Source organism: Panthera onca, chromosome D1 (genome assembly GCF_046562875.1).
Source record: "Panthera onca isolate mPanOnc1 chromosome D1, mPanOnc1 haplotype 2, whole genome shotgun sequence".
NCBI lineage: Eukaryota > Metazoa > Chordata > Mammalia > Carnivora > Felidae > Panthera > Panthera onca.
In genome coordinates this window covers 40,411,727-40,430,445 of record NC_138348.1, presented here as the reverse complement: position 1 = coordinate 40,430,445, position 18,719 = coordinate 40,411,727, and the positions used below count along the sequence as shown (strand labels likewise).

Genomic DNA, 18,719 nt, shown 5'->3' with positions numbered 1-18,719 from the left:
TTTCAAATCATTCATCTCTCTAATACTCCTTGGTATTTTATTGTTTTGAGACAGGCCAGAACCAACTGGATTTCTTTTAAAGTTTAATCCTTCTCTCAGTGTGGTTGATAAAATACACCAAAACACTCCACTCCACTGGGCAGTTGCAGCGGGAAATGTTAATGCTGTAGATAAACTTTTGGAAGCCGGTTCTAGCCTGGACATCCGAAATGTTAAGGTATGACCAGGTATTTATCTCCTTTAGTTTATTATATATTCAGTTAGAAAATTAGTACATCAACATAAACATAAGCTATACATATATTTTTCAATTACCACAAGATAAATAACCAACGACAGTAACTGACTACTTCCAGAATGAATACACTGAGTCTATGATTCTGCTGATTTCTTGTACAATGTTTAACACCCATACTCTATCAAAAATATAATTGAACTTTCTCTCTCTCTCTCTCTCTCTTTTTTTTTTCTTTTTTAAGGGCGAAACACCTCTTGATATGGCTCTACAAAACAAAAATAGGCTCATTATTCACATGCTAAAAACAGAAGCCAAAATGAGAGCTAACAAAAAGTTCAGACTCTGGAGGTGGCTGCAGAAATGCGAGGTATTTTCATATGGGTCCTGTTCTGTGGGCCATAAGAACCGTTTTATTCATTTGTGTTTCTGTTTTTACGGCGAATCAGGGAGGAAACCAGGATGAAACCAGGGAGTTGGCTTAGGGCTGCATTATATCCACTGGTCACATCTGCCCCATGTGTCCCATAGCCCAGAGTTGGCAGTGTGGCACTTTCATTGGCAATTTACTATTGGCCCTCAGCTAGATGGCTCTAAAGCTACATGTTATCTTGTGAATATCATAGCAGACTTCCACATTTACTTAATGAATGAATTGAAACAGATGGTTTAAATTCTTAGAGTAGCAAGAGGAAAATTTGTTTTTACTGAAAATCTTTTTCAAGGGGCAAACAGTAGCATTCAGTGTTTTGTTAGAATCCTGAGGAGTTAGCAGACTTCACAAAATGAAAACATCTAGAATTTCAAGAGATGACCCCCAGTTTTATGCTTTGTTCAACTTGGCAGTTCTTCTGAGTGATGTCCTCCTGAACTTAACAGTTAAACTGATAGGGAAAGTGGAGAAGTTCAGCTTATTCTCATAAAAATCTAGCCCTAGTAGTGTCGTATTAGTCATAATTCAAATTGTTAAAATGGGGTGTTGCATTGACTCTGTTTTTAATGTTTTCAGATATGAAAGACGGCATCGTCTTTTCTAATGATGATTAGTAATTATACTCTCAGAACGATTCTAAATTCACAGAGCCCAGATTTCTCTGCAGAGGTTCATTATGAATACTGCATCTATTTTGCATTCAGGCGTGTAGAGGGAGAGAGGAAGAAGTAACTGCTACTCCTCAGTATCCTTTGCCAGCTCCTCTGCTTCTCCCCTACCCTTATTGGTAGGGTGACCCAAGATTTTGTTCTTGGACCTCTTTTGGTGATCTCATGCACCTCCATGGCGTTAAATGCCGTGTGTGTATTGACAGCTCCCAAAGTTATCTTCAGTCCAGATCTTTCCAGACTCTATCGAATTACCTACTTGATTTATCCAGTTCAATGTCTTATAGATATCTCCAATATACATATCCAAAACTGAACTCCTGATCTTTTTCCCACCCCAACTACTCCATCTATAGCCTGTCCCTTCTCAGTAGGTGGCAGCTCCAGTCTTCAGTCATTTTTGTCTTTTCTCTGTCATGCCATGTATCCAGTCCATTAGGAAAACACATTGGCTAATTCGGCCCTCAGTATATATCCAGAACCTGACCTCTTCTCGCTCCTCCACCAATGGCATTTTGGTCCAGCCACCGGTGTCTTTCATGCGGCTTACTGCAGTTGTCTGTCATCCCCCTGCTCCCACTCACCTCTAGTCCATTCCCAGCTGAGCAGCCAGGTGAATCTTTTTTTTTTTTAACTTATTTTTGAGGCAGGGGAAGGGGCAGAGAGAGAGGGAGAGAGAGGATCTGAAGTGGGCTCTGTGCTGACAGCAGAGGCCCCGATGCAGTGTAAACTGTGAGATCATGGCCTGAACTGAAGTTGGACGCTCAACTGACTGAGCCACCCAGGCGTCCACTGATGAATCTTTTAAAATGTAGGTCAGATCCTGTCATTCATCTGCTCAGAATCCTGTGATGTCTCCCCCTTTCTCCTAAAATAAAAGCCCACGTCCTTTCAGTGACTTACGAGGCCCTGTGTGATCCAGCTGTTTATATGCTATTAAATCACTTAATACATTTGGCTGTCATCTTCTGCTAGAATTTAAGCTCCATGAGAGAAAAACCTCAAATTCATGATGTGTCCCAAGTGCTTAGAACAGTGCTCCAGCATATAGTGTACAATGGAATATTTATTGAGTGAGTAAATAGTGTGGCTCATTTATGAGTGTTATATCTGGGATTGAACTTTGAGATCCAGGGGCTCCTGGGTGGCTCAGTTGGTTGAGCGTCTGACTCTTCATTTCAGCTCAGGTCATGATCCCAGGGTCATGGGATCAAGCCCTGTGTTGGGCTCTGCAGTGGGCATGGATCCTGCTTGGGATTCTCTCTCTCCCTTTGCCCTTCTTCCCCACTTGTGTGCTCTCTCTCTTTCTCGAATTAAAAAGAAAGAAAAAATTTGAAATCCATATTTAATTCTTATTTCTGTTCTGAGATTATGTTGCTCATAGATTCTACATTTACTACCTTTAAAAAAAATCTAAACTTGATTACCTTGCAAATTAGATTTAGGATTTTATTTTTTTTAATTTTTATATATTTTTTTAAAGTTTATTTATTTTGAGGGAGACAGAGACAGCATGAGCCGGGGTTAGAGGGGTCATAGAGAGAGGGGTAGAGAGAATCCCAAACAGGCTCCGCACCGTCCGCGCGGAGCCCGACACGGGGCTCAAACTCACGAACTGTGAGATCATGACCTGAGCTGAAACCAAGAGTCAGACATTTAACTGATATAGGACTTTAAAAGATTTGATAGCATTTGAAAGTATTCATCCTCAGAATACTTAGAGAAGTAAAAGTGGAAGAAAATAGGGCAGGATATATTTTTTCCCTTTGCCGTTGCAAAAGCCTTACTGGCTTCCAAGGTCATGTATATCGCAGTTAAGGGACTGCATTGCAGAAATGTGGTGCCTGGCTTCAGTACAGACAGTCACACTGTTGGCTCATAGACATTTCATTCTTTTCACTTTGCCGGCATAAACCTAAATGATTAGCATCCCAAGGATATGTTTCAGTCTTTGGCCTCCATGTGACATTTGACAACTGAGAATTACTCCTTTCTTGAAACTTGAATCTTCCTTGGCTTTGCTGGGACCTTTCTCCTGTGTTCACATCCTGCCTTTCTGGTCACACCAGTCACTCTTCGTTACCTTTGACAACTTAGCTTTTTTCCCCTTCAGTGTTTGTGTTGGCGAAGATTCTGCCCCTTTCTACCTTGCACACAGTCCTTGGGATGTTATTGGTTCATGGCTTTCCAGATTATATACTGATGAATACAAAGTTTTCTCCTGGGTGGTAGACTGCTTTTCTGACTGCCTCCTGGCTCTCTCCCCATAGGCATCTGAAATTCCACATGCCTCCAACTGTCGTCTTTTCTGCGGACTTGTTCCCTCTGACCTTTATTAAGGGATGGCACCATCTGGTGTCCAGGCTGGAACTGCCGCACTGTCCACATTGAGCCTTGGGTGTCCTGATTTTTGTGTGGTCCCTTTGTTTTGCTTTGTGCTTTCTGACCTACAATACTGTTTGAAAGAAATTATTTTTAAAAATGTCAGCTCTCATTAGCACTCCTCTGAAAGACCCCTGTTTCTTGGAGGGGAAGAAAGCACAAGAAAACATGTTTAGGCAATATTTTATAAAATCTAAGGTTTTCAAAGGATTGTTTCCAAGATTGGTAATTTTCTCAGACTTCACATTTACTAATCAGCAATTTTGAAGGACAACTGTGTTCTGCTGTTGTATTAATAGTTATATATTTCAGAAGATGTTCTTCTGTGGTACTAATCATTATTAGATACTTAGGAGGTGAAATCCATAAGGTTCTAAAATTCTGAATCTCTTAATAGCTCTTCCTGCTGCTGATGCTTTCTGTGATTACCATGTGGGCTGTTGGATACATACTGGACTTCAATTCAGATTCTTGGCTTTTAAAAGGATGTCTTCTAATAACATTGTTTTTTCTGACATCTTTGCTTCCAAGGTGTGTATATTAGTCTTTGCAAGGCTGGTTATTGCATTTCCGTGTGATTGTTTATTTCTGTTAATTAGCTGAAATCGCAGTTTTTACTGAGCTCTGAATGTTATTTACCACATAGAAACGTCTTCAGGGGTGGTGGGAGGGAAGGGCTTTGGTAGCATATGATTTGGCTAAAAGCAGATTGGTCAACCCAGTAGTTTGATTGAATTGGCAACTGGTAGGAAATAAAGACCCTAGCTCATTTTTTGAATGGTTGATTTTGGTAAATAATGAGATTTTTGTAAGTGTTTTGCATCTTGAAGCACTTTTGCCCACTTTTCAGAAATTGCGTTTTTTTCCTTGATCTGAATTCATTTTAAGCTCTTTATTTTTGCTTTTAAGGTTTTTTAGTTGAAACGACCTAACTGAAATGTAGGAAATTATAAAATGGTAACTGTGGGATGGCTCTATTTTTAGGAAAATATACATGATGGTATTTAGTCATGGTTAAGGGTCAAGTTGCCTGGATTCAAGTCAGGCTTTACCACACAGCAGTCTGACCTTTAGCAAGTTGCTTTACCTCTCTGTGCCTCACTTTTTGCATCTATAAAAATGAGGGTAATAGTTGTGACAATGCCTGCTTTATGGTTAAGACACGTACAATGGCTGGAACCATGGCTGACACACAGTACCCAGCAGTCATACCACACCCCAGTCTCTTCCTGCTTTCAGTAAAATGGCATCCAGTTCCCCGTGTGAATAACGAATGTCATCCTTGGATTACTGTTGTGTTCCATTCTTCCCTTCCCACATCCAGCTCATCACCACGTCCTTCCTGTTCTTTCTCCAGTTGGTCAGCTCTTATCCCTGATTTATAGTTCATCCCCACTTAGCAATCAGGGTGGTCTTTTTAAAAGGCAAACAGTTTCCTATTTTTCTCTCTGCTTAATGGCTTCCACTGACTTTTCTGCGTCTTCAAAATAAAATCCAAACTCCTTGCCTGTGAGGTGTCATGTGATTCGATCTCTCCCTTTGGACTTCATCTCTTTCCTCTCTTCCCTTCTCTGCTCTTCTGCCCTCTTTCTGTTTCTAAAGCACATTGAGCTCATGCCGCTCCTGGGCCTTGACTCTTGCTTAGATCTTTGTCTGAAGTGTTCTGATACCGTATTGTTTTAGAACAGGAGACACAGCCATTCAGGCCTCAGGACCAGTGTCACCGCCTTAGGCCATCCCTGAATAACTCTGCATCACCCTGTTTGATTTTCTTCATGGCACTTACTCACCGTTTCCTGGAGTGTTAAGGCCCATGCAAGCAGGAGATGTTTCTCTTTTCAATTTTCAGTAAATGTAAACTTTCATTTACTGAATAAAAGAAAAATGTAATGCACGATGATGATCCGTAGAAAAGGATCTAAAAGGATCTCTCTTCAGGGTGTAATGTTGAGTATTCCTATGCCTTTTTTGCTTGCCAGCATTTTTTGGAATAAGCATGAACTGCTTGAGTAATAAGGAAAAACAAAATATTAGAGGAATCTGACCTCTTGGTCACTCAAGAGCAAGACAGTTGGTTGGAAATGAATTAGAATATAAGTGTAAAGTAAAAACTTATATTTCTGAAAAATAACAAAATGCCTAAAATTGTCTGCTGTACAGAAAACTTATAATTTAGAGATATTTATACATTTTCCACTAAGTAGATTGTGAGTTGGTTGCCAAAGAAATTTTAAGCCAAATCACCAGAAATCGCAATGATCACTTTGGGGGTTTTGTGTTTTCTCTTTCAGAGAGAAAGCAAGAGCTGACAGTATCTACTCACCTAGGATAGGAGCATTTGAGATTTTGTTTGTTTCAGTAGAAACCAACATTGTACAAAAGTTTATAGGAAACTTTTATTTTTGCTGACAGTGAGTGGAGGGCTTTGTATGCTAGACTTGGCATATGGACACGATTCAAATGGGACAAATGCATATGGCAGCTTTATCCATACTGCTTTTATTTCATACCCTTCTGTAGAGACCGCGTCTCATGGAGGTAGGCAGCTGCAAACTTCTACTCTTCTTTAAGCTCCAGGCGCAGTTGCCTATTGATCCAGGCTGCTACGTGATGCCTATTTGAAGCACACAGGTCGTGGTAGCAGACGCTTACAAATTAGGTAGTTCACTGCACTGCTTAATTCATTCAGACACATCTGTGCTGCCTAATCTCAGGCAGGTCATGCTGTGGACGTTACGTGGGCTCTATTTGGCCTGTTCTGGTCACGTATTATGTGCCCGAGGCTTGGAACCTTCAGTTTTTCTCAAATATTTTATCATAATTACACTTCTGATCTTGATAGCTTTTAAAGAATCCTTTTCTTACCCATCATCAACCATTATTTTTTCCTGGTATAAATTTTAAAATAGATCCAGGTAAACCATATTCCTGCATGGGTTTACTCTATTGAGTATTTAACATGAAAGACAGATTTTTTTTCTTTTGAAACTACAGTATTAACATTTGAGTAAGTTCTGTGAGGACTTTCACGTTGCTCGTTACCCAAGCGAGAGGGTTTTAGTGTTTGATGACTAAGGCCACTTTCAGCCTTTATTTCTTCTTTTTATGTTCAGTGTCCGCTTCTCAAGCTGGTTGTGGGATAAAGCTGCTTAAGGTCGTGTGCATCTGTTATGGTTTAAAAATATACTGCTAGCCTCCAGAAGAAAGCTTGTTAAATGTGAAGGTGAATCCCTGAAGTATTTAAAATTTTTGCATTTTGGAATATTTGAAAATATGATAGCCAAAAAGAGAACTACAAATGTGATATTTTTCAATAGAAATAAAGATTCATTGCAAATAGAAAGTTATTGGGAATGAAATAATGTAGAAGTTAGTTTTAAGGACTGGAACATGCATTTCTTGAGTGCTTTACTTTTCTCATGGGTACAGTGGGGTTGAGATGGTGGCGAACTCTTGTTTTTTTAATACTTTTTTTAATGTTTATTTATTTTGAGAGAGAAAGAGCTTGAGTGGGGGAGGACAAGTGAGAGAGAGAGAGAGAGAGAGAGAGAGAGAGAGAGAGAATCCCAAGCAGGCTCTGTGCTGCCAGTGCAAAGCCCAATGTGGGGCTCGATCTCACGAACCTTGACATCATGGCCTGAGCTGAAATCAAGAGTCGGTAGCAGGTCGTGGTAGCATTAACCATGCTTATCCATTTGAGCTTCACCATTTGAGCCACTCAGGCGCCCCACAAACTCTTAATTACTATGTGGAAAGTGGCACATTGGAAGCACTCGGTACTGAAAGCTGTTATTGTTGTTACTTAAGGGAATCGTTATTATTACTGTTATTATTTAGGGGGATTTAGAGCTAAAATTAATATGAACCATACCTGTTTTTACTAATACCATATGTTTATCCTTTTTTCTTTTAGGTTCTTGGTCGGGTATAAGAGTCTCATCTACTTACCAACAGTCTTCCTGCTAAGTTCCATTTTTTGGATATTTGTAACGTGGTTCATCTTATTCTTTCCTCATATCCTTCCAGCTGAAATTTAAATACACATCCCATTTTTCCTTTAAACAATAGTAATGCCATAGTTAGAAATGTAGATATTAGAAGAGATCCAGGGACTATAACTCATATTTGTATGCATTTTAATTATTTTGGTTGAAGATGTTTCATGTTGAAAATCTGCTCAATTCTGGAAATAATCTCCAAACACACCATGGAAGCAGTAGTGTCTAGTATTTATTACTCAGAGGATAGAAACAATAGAGTGAATTATTGTTTTACTTGGACCCGTGAAAATTTGTCGTATTGCCTTGAGATACTCTCCTCAAGGTCAGCAGGTTCTTTTAACTTGGTCGGCAGTTACAGTTGATTAATAAATCTTCTGGGTGCCAAGATGGTCTATAGGGGAGGGATGTTCGGAGAAATGTGTCCTCCTCAGCAGTGGCCAGTGCAGTGTTCCTGTCCAGAGCAATGGATTCTCAGTCTACAGTAAAAATACATTTACATTGCCACCCAGACCGAATGTGAAACAGAAAACGATACTCCTAACGTGTGCTTTACTGTGAAATTCTGTAATTTTATCCTATGTTATTTCGTTTTTTAAAAATGCTGGTCACACACAGCCCACTTAATTCTTCTATGAGCTGCTAATGGATGGCAGCACATGGTTTCAAATAAAAAAAACTCATCCAAGAAATAGGTTTATCACTCGAAGAGCTGGGCTCAGGCCACGACCAGCTTAATAAGCATGTGTTGTGCTCTTCGAGGAGAGTTCTTGGTTTATAGCTAAAGCTGCCATTAGGAAGGAGGCATTTTCTCTTATTTTTTATCTTCCCACCTCTTTCCAAGTTCCCTTTTCCCCTTCCAGAGACTCTAGGAAGCCGTTATAACCTTGTTTTCTTTACAGGGTAGGAGAAGAAAGAATGTGGTGGATAGAAATGTACCTGTAAACATATTCCTTTAACTTCTGTGTTATGTGTCCTTCTGGTAATGGCATTTTTAAAAAAGAAAGATGGTGTTTGTGGGAGAAATGCATACAATCAATTCAGGAATATTCTTTTCGTAGAAATCAATGTGAAGTGAAGAAGCATATGAGTTCTCAGAGTGCATATATCTCCTTTCATTATAGCATGTTTATACTTTAATGATATTTGTTTCTGAGCATTTTCTCTAATATTTTTCAAATTCCTTTAATGTAAATGAATGGGGTAGCATACCATGGAGTTCATTTGACTTTTATCAAAAGATGTTATTACACAAAGCTTTTGTCTCATGATTAATGATTTGGGGCAGCTTTTTAAGCACTAGTCTTACTGCCACTAGTTAGTGAAGGCTTGCATGATATTATGTGTTATAAAAATACTTTATAAGTAACCACAAGTGTATAAAACAACAGGACAATATACACCCCAAATTATTTGCGGAAATCTCAAGCCTGATAAATTCTAGGATAAGTGACATGATTCTGAGAAGGGGTGGCTAATATTTTTGTTTACCAACCCATGTGGCAGGGGAGTAAGCCCAGTTTTAGATTTGTGTTCCCTGATGATTTTTTTGCAGAATCTGTAGCAACAAAAAAGTAACTCCACTGTAGTTTTGCAAGCCTCGATCACAGAACCTCATATTCAGTTGAGTTTAATTGCAAGCGGCTCACCATTTGCGAAGATGCCATTACCTTAGAAGAACTGATTTCCAAAGCTAGACAGACTCTTACGTCGGAGTTGATGAGATGGGATCTTTTACTTGCGGGTACAGCAGAAAGCCCTTTGATCTAGGCAGCCATATGCACCTGCTACGGGTGAGTGCATGTCAGTCAGTAGGTGGCACACTCTGCCATCAGATCAGTGTTTTCCAAGCTGAACGGTAAATGTCATGTGGACTGCCCTGGGTGTGACCGGAGGTGCTGCGCTCAGTTCTGAGTAGACGAATCTTGTCCCAGGTTTTGCCAAGTCTGGGCTTCCCCTCTCACGGTCCTTTATGGGAAAAGTGTCTGGGGCTCTGTGGAAAGAGTACTGTCTTTGCCATCAGAGTGAGTTTGACTTTGGCTCTCTTTCTTAGGTACCACTGGGCACATTATTGAATTTCACCGAGTCTCAGTTTTTCTGTTAAAAACAACAACAAGAAAAGAAAAAAAAAACCCGAGGGATAACAGTACCAAATTTGTGGGATGGCTGCAAGGAATGCTATGATGTCTGTAAAATGCTGACCATGGTCCTCATTGCATAATGGGCATTTTGTAAATAATACCTATTATGTTATTATTCACTCTCCTGAATAAACTCTGTGTAGAAGGCTGCACGTTGAAATTAATTTTAAGGGAGACTCTGGACTGGTTCCTCAGATGATCCCTTCTTTTTGGTGCTTTTTTATATGTTCAGCAAGTAATGTATTTGGCTTTTATGAGGCAGGATCAGGTGGAAGAGTTAGGACCTTACTGATGAGTTTGGAGATGAGATGAAGACTCAGGGAAGAAATGGTGAAGCACGGAACGCTACGTCTGTGATTCTGGCATGTTCCAGATCAGGTGCAAAAGAGCAAGAGCTTTGACTGAAAACCTGGTGTGGGGAGTGACACACGGGTCAAGGGAGCCACTGTATTCCCCAGTAGTACAAGGATTTGAGTCCACACAAAGGACAACAGCCATCTCACTGTCCCCGGCACTGGTCAGTACAACCCCGCAGTGTGCTTGTTCTGTTTTGAATTCTGTTGTGTTTTTTTTGTTTTTTTTTTGTTTTTTTTTTTTCAACATTTTTTATTTATTTTTGGGATAGAGAGAGACAGAGCATGAACAGGGGAGGGGCAGAGAGAGAGGGAGACACAGAATCGGAAACAGGCTCCAGGCTCCGAGCCATCAGCCCAGAGCCTGACGCGGGGCTCGAACTCACGGACCGCGAGATCGTGACCTGGCTGAAGTCGGCCGCTCAACCGACTGCGCCACCCAGGCGCCCCTTGAATTCTGTTGTTTTAAGAGAAACATTGACAGACAGGAGCACAAGTGGAGGAGCATGACCAGGAAGCTGTGCTGTACAAGGAACAATGTTGCTGCTTATCCTGGAGGTGTGAGCACTGCTTTCCAATGTCAAGTGTTTGGAAGTCCATCATTTGTAAGCCAACGTATTGTGTGGAATGGACGTTTGATAAAAATTTATCGGAACAAATGAGGAATAAGCTTCTATAGGGTAGATCTAAGGACAGCTATAGTGTAGATCTTTAGCATAGAGCTAAAGGATCTAAAGAAGGAAAACCAGTTAGTCCAAGTTCCAGGAAGGCAGATTTCACTTGAAGAGCTGGGCTCCATATTGAGAGACTTGAACTGCAAAGAGTCACAAGCTAACTGGAGAGGCTGAGCGGTCTATAAATAACTATAAGGTCTAAGTGCCACAGAATAGGCATTTTAGACTCAGTGAAGGGAAAGAATCCTTTCTCTGTAGGGAATCAGGAAAGACCTGCAAGGGGAGGGAGAATAAAGTTAGACTTGGATGTCCTAAAAGTGTGTTTCTGGAAGTATATGGGGGCAGTGGGGAGCATTTGAGGTTAATGAACCACACAATGCAAGGGCATGGAAGCAAGGAACATTTGGCTTTCCTATGAGGGGTTAGATGCATTCATTTTACTTAGAGAGGATCCAGTGATTCTCCTGGGATTTCTTTTGAAAGTTATTCAGAACAGGAGGCCAAAGTTCAGTCACTTCAATATGCAGAATCATCATGTGATTCAACTGAATGTATTTTTGAGAATGTGTTGTGTTTTGATCAAGATTTTGTGGAAAGAAAACAGGATGTGATTCTTTAAAGGCCTTGACCTATGTGCTCTTTATCAGTGTTCTTAATCCAATCTAAGTAAGCTTCATTTGTTAGAATTTCATTTCACACAACACTTCTAGATCCTATGTATTTCTTAAAGCCAGGCCCTTCTGCAGACAAAGTGATAACCTAACTTTTTTTTTTTTTCCTCTAAATGTTTATTTATTTCTTTTGAGAGACAGAGAAAGAACAAGCAGGGGAGGGGCAGAGAGAGAGGGGAGAGAGAATTTCAAGCAGGCTCCTTGTTGTCAGTGCCAAGCCTGATGTGGGGCTTGAACTCATGAACCGTGAAGTCATGGCCTGAGCCAAAATCAAGAGTTGGGCACTCAACTCACTGAGCCGCCCAGGTGCTCCCAAACTGATAAACTAATAAACCAACAAGATTTGTTCCTGCCCACCTGAACCAGATGTGGTTGTGCCAGTTTTTGTGGGTCACAGCAGTGCTTCTTAAACTGTGTTGTGCATGTGGATCCCCTGAGGATCTTGTTAAAATCCAGAGTCTGGTTCTGCAGGTCTGGGGTGAAGTCTGAAGTGACGCCTTTCTCGCAAACTCCCAGGTAAAGCCATTGCTGTGAGTCTATGGACCACACTTTGCATAGCAAGGGTTTAGAGTCTATTTTATGGCTGCCTCTTCCACTCCAAAGTTTGGCACAAGACAGCCTGATAATACCTTGGAAGGCAGATGTGGTTACTGTGTTGGTAATGACTTAAACTGGGCAAGGAGAATTGGTTTACTACTGGTATACTGGCTTATTACTTAACTGCACCTTCCTTTGTCTTTCCCTGGAGCAAAGTTTTACTTTTTATACAAAGAATTTGTACCGCTTCAAAAACATTTCCAAGTGGGCAATATTTATCCTTGAAATACTTTTTATCTTAATGTGTCTATAGTATCTTCCTTTCCCAAAATAGTACTCGATTTGTAATTAATTTGCAAAGAGCAGTTTTTTTCATTTCTAAATCGCTACAGCCTAATACAGTGACAGGCATTAATTAAACTTGCCATTAGTAAATTTTTGCAAGCATTTATCTAATGTATAAGGAAATATTTTTAATTGGAATCTCCGAATCAAATGGTTTGTTTCTTTGAATGATTTTGTTAAAATGACTGATAATTATTCTTTTAGATGCTTACAGGAGAGCCATGGTAACACCATTAGAGATGAACTTATTTGGCTCTTGAATGTTTTTCAGTTCTCAGGATGTTCCTTATATATTGCAACCATTCCTGTCAATAATTTTTGTATGAGTTTCAGCTAATTAGGAGGGATTAATTATTAGCCAATTATGAGCAAATCCCTGCGGGATTAGAACATAGGATGGGGTCAGGTTTGGGGGCAGGGATGTGTATACATAATGGAAAGTGAGGTTAGAATGCAGAGAGATTCTTAGGCACCGATGATGAAATTTGCTTATGTCATAATTATGCTATTCTTAGTGGAAGTTGATACATTCCTTAACGTGGTCTTCACATCTAGCAGGCACCCCTTTCTATTTTGCTTTCATTCTCAGCCTAATAGGCTTCCTCTACTTTTTCTACAAGACTTGGGCAACTGATCCAGGCTTCACTAAAGCTTCTGAAGAAGAAAGGAAAACGGTGAGCTTTCTTTGTCATGTTACTTTTTTTTTTTTTTTTTTTTTAATAGGAAGGTTGTAGCAATGTTCATGTTTCTCATGGCTGCATCTCCGGGGCCTTGGCACGTAATAGATGCAACATAAATCAACAAAGTTGAGATTTCTCCACTGTCATTCCTTTTCATTTATTTATGGAAAAGTTTTAAAAAGTATTTTGTATTTCCTCTTAAAGTCAGACCCCAGACTTTTCAAATGTAATTTCTGTTAGCGAACATGATCTGGATTTCTTTATAGGAACACTTAGGTAATGATCATTTAGCTTAAATTCCCCCATTTGATACATGGCGAGTAACCAGGCAGGGGCCAGGGGGAGCCCTCCTTATTGCCAAGAGATGCTCCTTCTCTTCCTAAGATGTGAAGGTGTCAGAGGACATGCATGTCTTCTTTCACTTTGAATATTTAGAATTGTCGTTGTCGGTGTTACCTACAGGCAATTCCTGGAAGACTGAGCCTGTGGTGCCTATCACCATCAGTTACAACGTATACTGATGGGTTTTGTTTGCTTTTTATGAATGTATCCGTGTATGTTTAGTTTTCTCTAGCAGATTATAACTAGATGATTGCCATTCATGGAGAGAATGGGGAGGTGTAATATGTGTGCCTTCTAATTTATTGGCTGTGGTTGAAAATGCAGCCTTGAAAAGTCACATTATTTTCAGGCACAGAATGATGTGGCGGCAGGTATTCCAGATTGCTTTCCTGGCCACCTCAGTTTGGAGAGACAGCTGTGACAATGGTGTATAACCGTGAATTTGTCCGTTCCCCAATAAAACATAATTGTAAGGTCAAATTTCGTGCCTTTCAGAATATCATCACCCTTGCAGAGACTGGCTGTCTGGACTTCAGAACATTTTGTACCTCATGCCTTGTGAGTCTTTTTTTTTTTTTTTTTTTTCAAATAATTTTATCCCATAGTGAGAAAGCATATTCTTGGTAACATTTCTCACGTAAGCATTTGTTAAATCTCCCTGGTATATTTGCACACCTTTGTTTTTACCAGTTTCTAATTTTGTATTACTATCAGAATAGTTTTCTGCCTTGAGCATATGAAGGAATGATGTTTACAGTTTCTCCAAGATGTCTGTGGTTAGATCTCTCTGTGAATGATCCATAGTATGTTTTGATTGCTTTTTCCTGCCATGAAGGATATATTAGAACTAACTTCAAGTCAGAGGCTCATGATGACCCTAGAAACCACTTAGTGAAACCTCTCATTGCAATTGAGGAATCAAAGCTTAGAGGGAAGAAGTAACTTCCCTCAAATTATTGGCAGAGCCAGAAATGTAACTCGGGTTTCCTTTTCCCTTTTTCTTAATGGTGCTGCCTTATTTCCCTTTCATCAGTGTGAATAGGCTCTGGAATTCAAAACCCCTTTAGTGTTGGCCTACTCAAAATATATATGTGGAAGTAAATATTAATAAGGCATTCCAGAGCCTCTCTGTCAATTGATGATCTATTTAGGATTATTTGTACCCATGCCTTTATGATTTAGGAGTAAGAGTTTGCTTGTGGTTTGTTACCACTTTAAGACACTGAGTTTTGCTTAGACCTGTCTTAATTGCCCACTTAGATAAGGAAGCCGTTAAGGTCACTTCATTGCCACGTGTGTAACTCCTGTGTCGCTCGATACGATCAGCATTGTCTGTGGACTGGACGGTGCATAGGTGAGAGATTGAATTTCTTAGTTAACAGTATGAAGTTAAGTATATATTTGGCTATATGTGTGATTAATAGAAAAAATAGAAGGGCATCTCAGGGGTCCGTTTTGTAGTTCTTCTTTGTCAGAGAATCCTCTCTACGGTGTTCACACGTTTGGAAAACTTGATGTTGATAATAATTAATGCCATTTGTATAGTATTTTAGAGTTTATAAAGCAGTTTTGAATATAGTTTCCTGTCTGATCATCAGGGCACACCTATGAGGTTGGCATTACTGTCTCCATTTTAGAGGTGAAAAAATATGAAAGGCAAATTATTTGCTTGGGGTTACTTTAGTAGTATTGGTCTTCTACACCAAATAACCAGGTTCTTACCACATTTTGTGGCTTCTCTCTCTCATGTACTTCTCCACTTGGCTCCTTCAAAGCTCAGGTAGGAGCTTGAACCAGAGATGGTGTGGAGTATTCCTTGTCCTGGTCGGTAGCCCTGAGTTTCCTCTGAGTGGTCACTGTAAAAGCCAGGGGATTATTATGAGGAACTTCAGAGGAACTATGGTCATTTGTCTCCAGGAGAGGATATGCTTTTATAATCTTGAACAAAAGGCTGCCTCAGTGAGTCAGGTTTCTTTAGTGCATTTTGATGTTCTCTACTGTTCCTAGAGAACAGCTAAGAGATAATTCCTAGGGTCCCAAGCTTCATGGACCCCATCCCACTGTAAAGATGGGATGATTAGCATGAAGACAGGCAGCTGTGAATGGAAGTGGGAAAACAACAGTAATGAGCCCCTATATTTTTATTATGCTGCATTTAACGTAGTGGATCATCTTGTTTGGCTGCCAGGCCTATGAAGCAGACAGAAGAGAGATTATCCCCATATTAAAAGCAAGAACACCGGATCGGAGAGGTTAAATGACTTCCCTGTAGTCACACAACTAGTCACCTGTGGACCTAGGTCTCCTCCTTGCACCGGGCATTGCTCCTGCTGCTGGGCTTTGCTGTCTTCGGAGAAAGTGGGGACATGGTGGTACTTTGGTGCCATTAGCATCAGAGTGCTCGCAACTCCAGTGTCAAGAGAGCAGCAGAAACAAGCAGCATATGCGAGAGAGGCTGCAGGCTGCCCCTCTTTTTCTGTGTGTGGGTGCCTGCAGCAGATCTATTTAGTGCTGCTCTTCAGATTCATTTTCTCTGTTCCCCTGATCAAGTGAATCCCTGATGTTCAGAAATTGTACTTCTTACATGCAAGGAGTATAGGGTATGATGTGCCTAAAGTCCTGCCTGTTCCCCTTCCTCCGGTGCAGTATAGGCCACCCTAGAGCTGCATATGCTTAGTAAATCTTGCTCTGTTCAAAAACGGTATCTTCTCTTAGGTAAGCAGCAGATAAATATTAGTTCATTTAACATGGACAGTTGACCATGACATATCAGAGCTGTTTGGTTTTGGTTTAATGGTATTTAAATGCAAAGTACTAGCTTATTTACTTTTTTACTTTGGTGGAAGCTTTTGACAGGAAAGTGGTTAGTAAGGTCTTGATCTGGAAAATCATTGTAAGCAAAAGTATTAAATGTGTTTTTTCTTTTTGCTGTAGGTTTCGGCAACCATCATTATTACATATTCTTCTTATTTTTCCTTTCCATTGTTTGTGATTGGATTATATATGAATCTTTCATCTGTAAGTATAAATTTTTCTTACAGCAAGCTCATGCACCCATACCCACACATACTTTTCTTGGTAAATTCTTGAATGGCACATTCTGGCTGGGTGACTATGAACCACACCCCTACTAAAAACGAAACGGCTGCCTCTAAGACTCTCAGCATTGGGAAAGCTGCAAGGAAGACTTGAAGAGGTTAGTTGTCAGCACCTGGGAAGAGATTGTATTCTAAAGTGACCTTGATAAATTTGAGAAGTGGTCAGAATATAAAGTCACGTAAGGCAGGTGCAGATTTATCACCCAGTGAAGTGAGGAAAAATCAGCGGCTCAGGCACAAAGCGAGGGAAGTGATAAGTAAATAAAATAGGAAAAAGAAAAGGTTGGTGCTGGACAGGTTGAAGGAAGGCGGAGGTGGTCACCATAGTGAAGGAACACAACTCTTGATAAATGTCAAGTCACAGCTTAGAGCTAATGGGAGAGCGAATAGTCATTGAAAGTTTGGGAATAATGACCTGGAAGGGAACATTAGGCCACTTATTCTGCATGCCTGAGACAGAAAAATAACTTCTCAGTTGCTGTGTGAACAGGCATGTGGGGGACTCGAGGAGGGAGTGACATCCAGCTGTTCCAAGCTGATGGACTAAGAAGAACGGGGTTTACATTGAAGCAGGAAGGATTTGGGTTAGCTCTTAACAGTTGCACGGCTGTGCTTCTCAAACCTGGGAGTGGTTTACCTAACTGGGAAAGTGTATAGTGCTTGTAGTTTATTTATTTTGGCTTTCCTTGTTTCGCTGTTTATTGTTTATTTTGAAGACTTTGGGAGAATGTGGCTTCACTATAAATCCATTTCCTCCCACCTTCCTGTTACGTTCATGCTCAGGTCTTAGATTCCAACAGTGGAATACTAGTTTGTTGCTTGTGCTAAAATGCAGAATGATCCAGGAAGATGTTAGGAACATTTTTTTCCACTTTAGTTTCTTTTTCCCTTGGCATCCTAAGCACCGCCTCTCCCTGCCTTCCCCTGGCCTCTGCTCCAGCTTTTTTTAGTTTAAATTTTGCTTAGTTTTTGAAAAAGAATTCTTTCTACTCTGTCCCCTAGCCTCCCAGTTACCCTCCCCAGAAACATCAAGTTTTGGGTTGTTTGGCATTTCATTTTTAGAGATTATTAATTAATGTCTGTGTGACATGTTGTGTTTTGGGGTTTTTTGCCCTGCCCTAGGCATGGAGAGGGCTTCAGTTAGTTACCTTGTCAGCCCCTTTCTCGTCTGACACCTTGGGTGTCTGTGATCAGTAGGGAAAGCTTCTGTAGTTCAGTGTAAGTGCCACCCTCTCAAATGGACCTAATAGTCGGAAGGTTGTGATCCCTGGTACCATTCCTTGTCAAAGGCCATAAGTAATCCTGAGCATTGAAATTTAAAAAACCTCTTAGGTTATGTCCTGTGGTGTAAGAAGTAAAAGATTTCTTGGCAGTGCATCTTTCTACTGAAAGAACTGCCCTTTTAATGCCTAACAATAAAACATGTTCCTGGAAGACCTTTTCAGGCTGGCCCTTGGACCAACTTGTCCCTTGGACGTGATCCTATTGGGAGAGAAGCCAGGTTTTACACCACTCTTGTCTCTCCTGCTTCTCTCTTCACTAAAAATAGTCCCCTTTGTTTGGTGTCTGTGTCCAGCATAAGACTGTATTGATAAGGACAGAAGTAATTTTCCATCACTTTCCTTCTCTCCGCTTTGCTTTCGTATTCTGTGCATTGGCTCTTCCTTCTTTGTTTCTATTCTCTGGCTCTGAACCAATTTTTGTATTATATTTTGTCTGTTAGAAATGGTCCCACTTTATATTCACCTGCGACCATGTAGACTAGTCAACGTATTTTGTTAGTTTTATCCCATTTATATTCTGGCACCGAATGAGGACATCATGTCATTTATCATTACTTCACAGACAGGAAAAATGAACTTGTGCCTCATTTTTCTAACAAGGCCTCCCCGCCATCCCACCTTCTTTGTTTGGCATTAACACTCCTGATGTGACGGCCCTGATGCACACGAGCCTCGCGTGAGCCAGTTACAGCTACTTCTGGCTCTGTGTAGCCTCCATCCGTTCTGTCCTTTGTGAGGTCTGTTTTCAGGATGGACACTCAGAAAGGGTCAGCATCCTGCAAGTTACAGGGAGAAAGATTTTAGATCATGGTTAGAAAGAACACTGTAGCTGGCAGAGCTATCTAAAAATGCAAATGATCGACTTGGTACAGTATGAGT

At 40.4% G+C, this 18,719-nt stretch overlaps 1 protein-coding gene across 4 annotated transcripts in view; it reads left to right on the top strand.

The window, feature by feature from the left end:
* ZDHHC13 (zDHHC palmitoyltransferase 13) overlaps window positions 1-18,719 on the top strand; it is a 51,065-nt gene that overhangs the window by 23,984 nt on the left and 8,362 nt on the right. For all 4 annotated transcript variants that reach the window (XM_081790299.1, XM_081790301.1, XM_081790300.1 and 1 more), the window contains 8 exons: window positions 55-217; window positions 480-605; window positions 4,116-4,249; window positions 7,632-7,734; window positions 12,989-13,111; window positions 13,955-14,017; window positions 14,720-14,813; window positions 16,394-16,477. In XM_081790299.1, coding sequence (XP_081646425.1) covers window positions 55-217; window positions 480-605; window positions 4,116-4,249; window positions 7,632-7,734; window positions 12,989-13,111; window positions 13,955-14,017; window positions 14,720-14,813; window positions 16,394-16,477 — 890 coding nt within the window. The remainder of the gene's footprint in view (window positions 1-54; window positions 218-479; window positions 606-4,115; window positions 4,250-7,631; window positions 7,735-12,988; window positions 13,112-13,954; window positions 14,018-14,719; window positions 14,814-16,393; window positions 16,478-18,719) is intronic.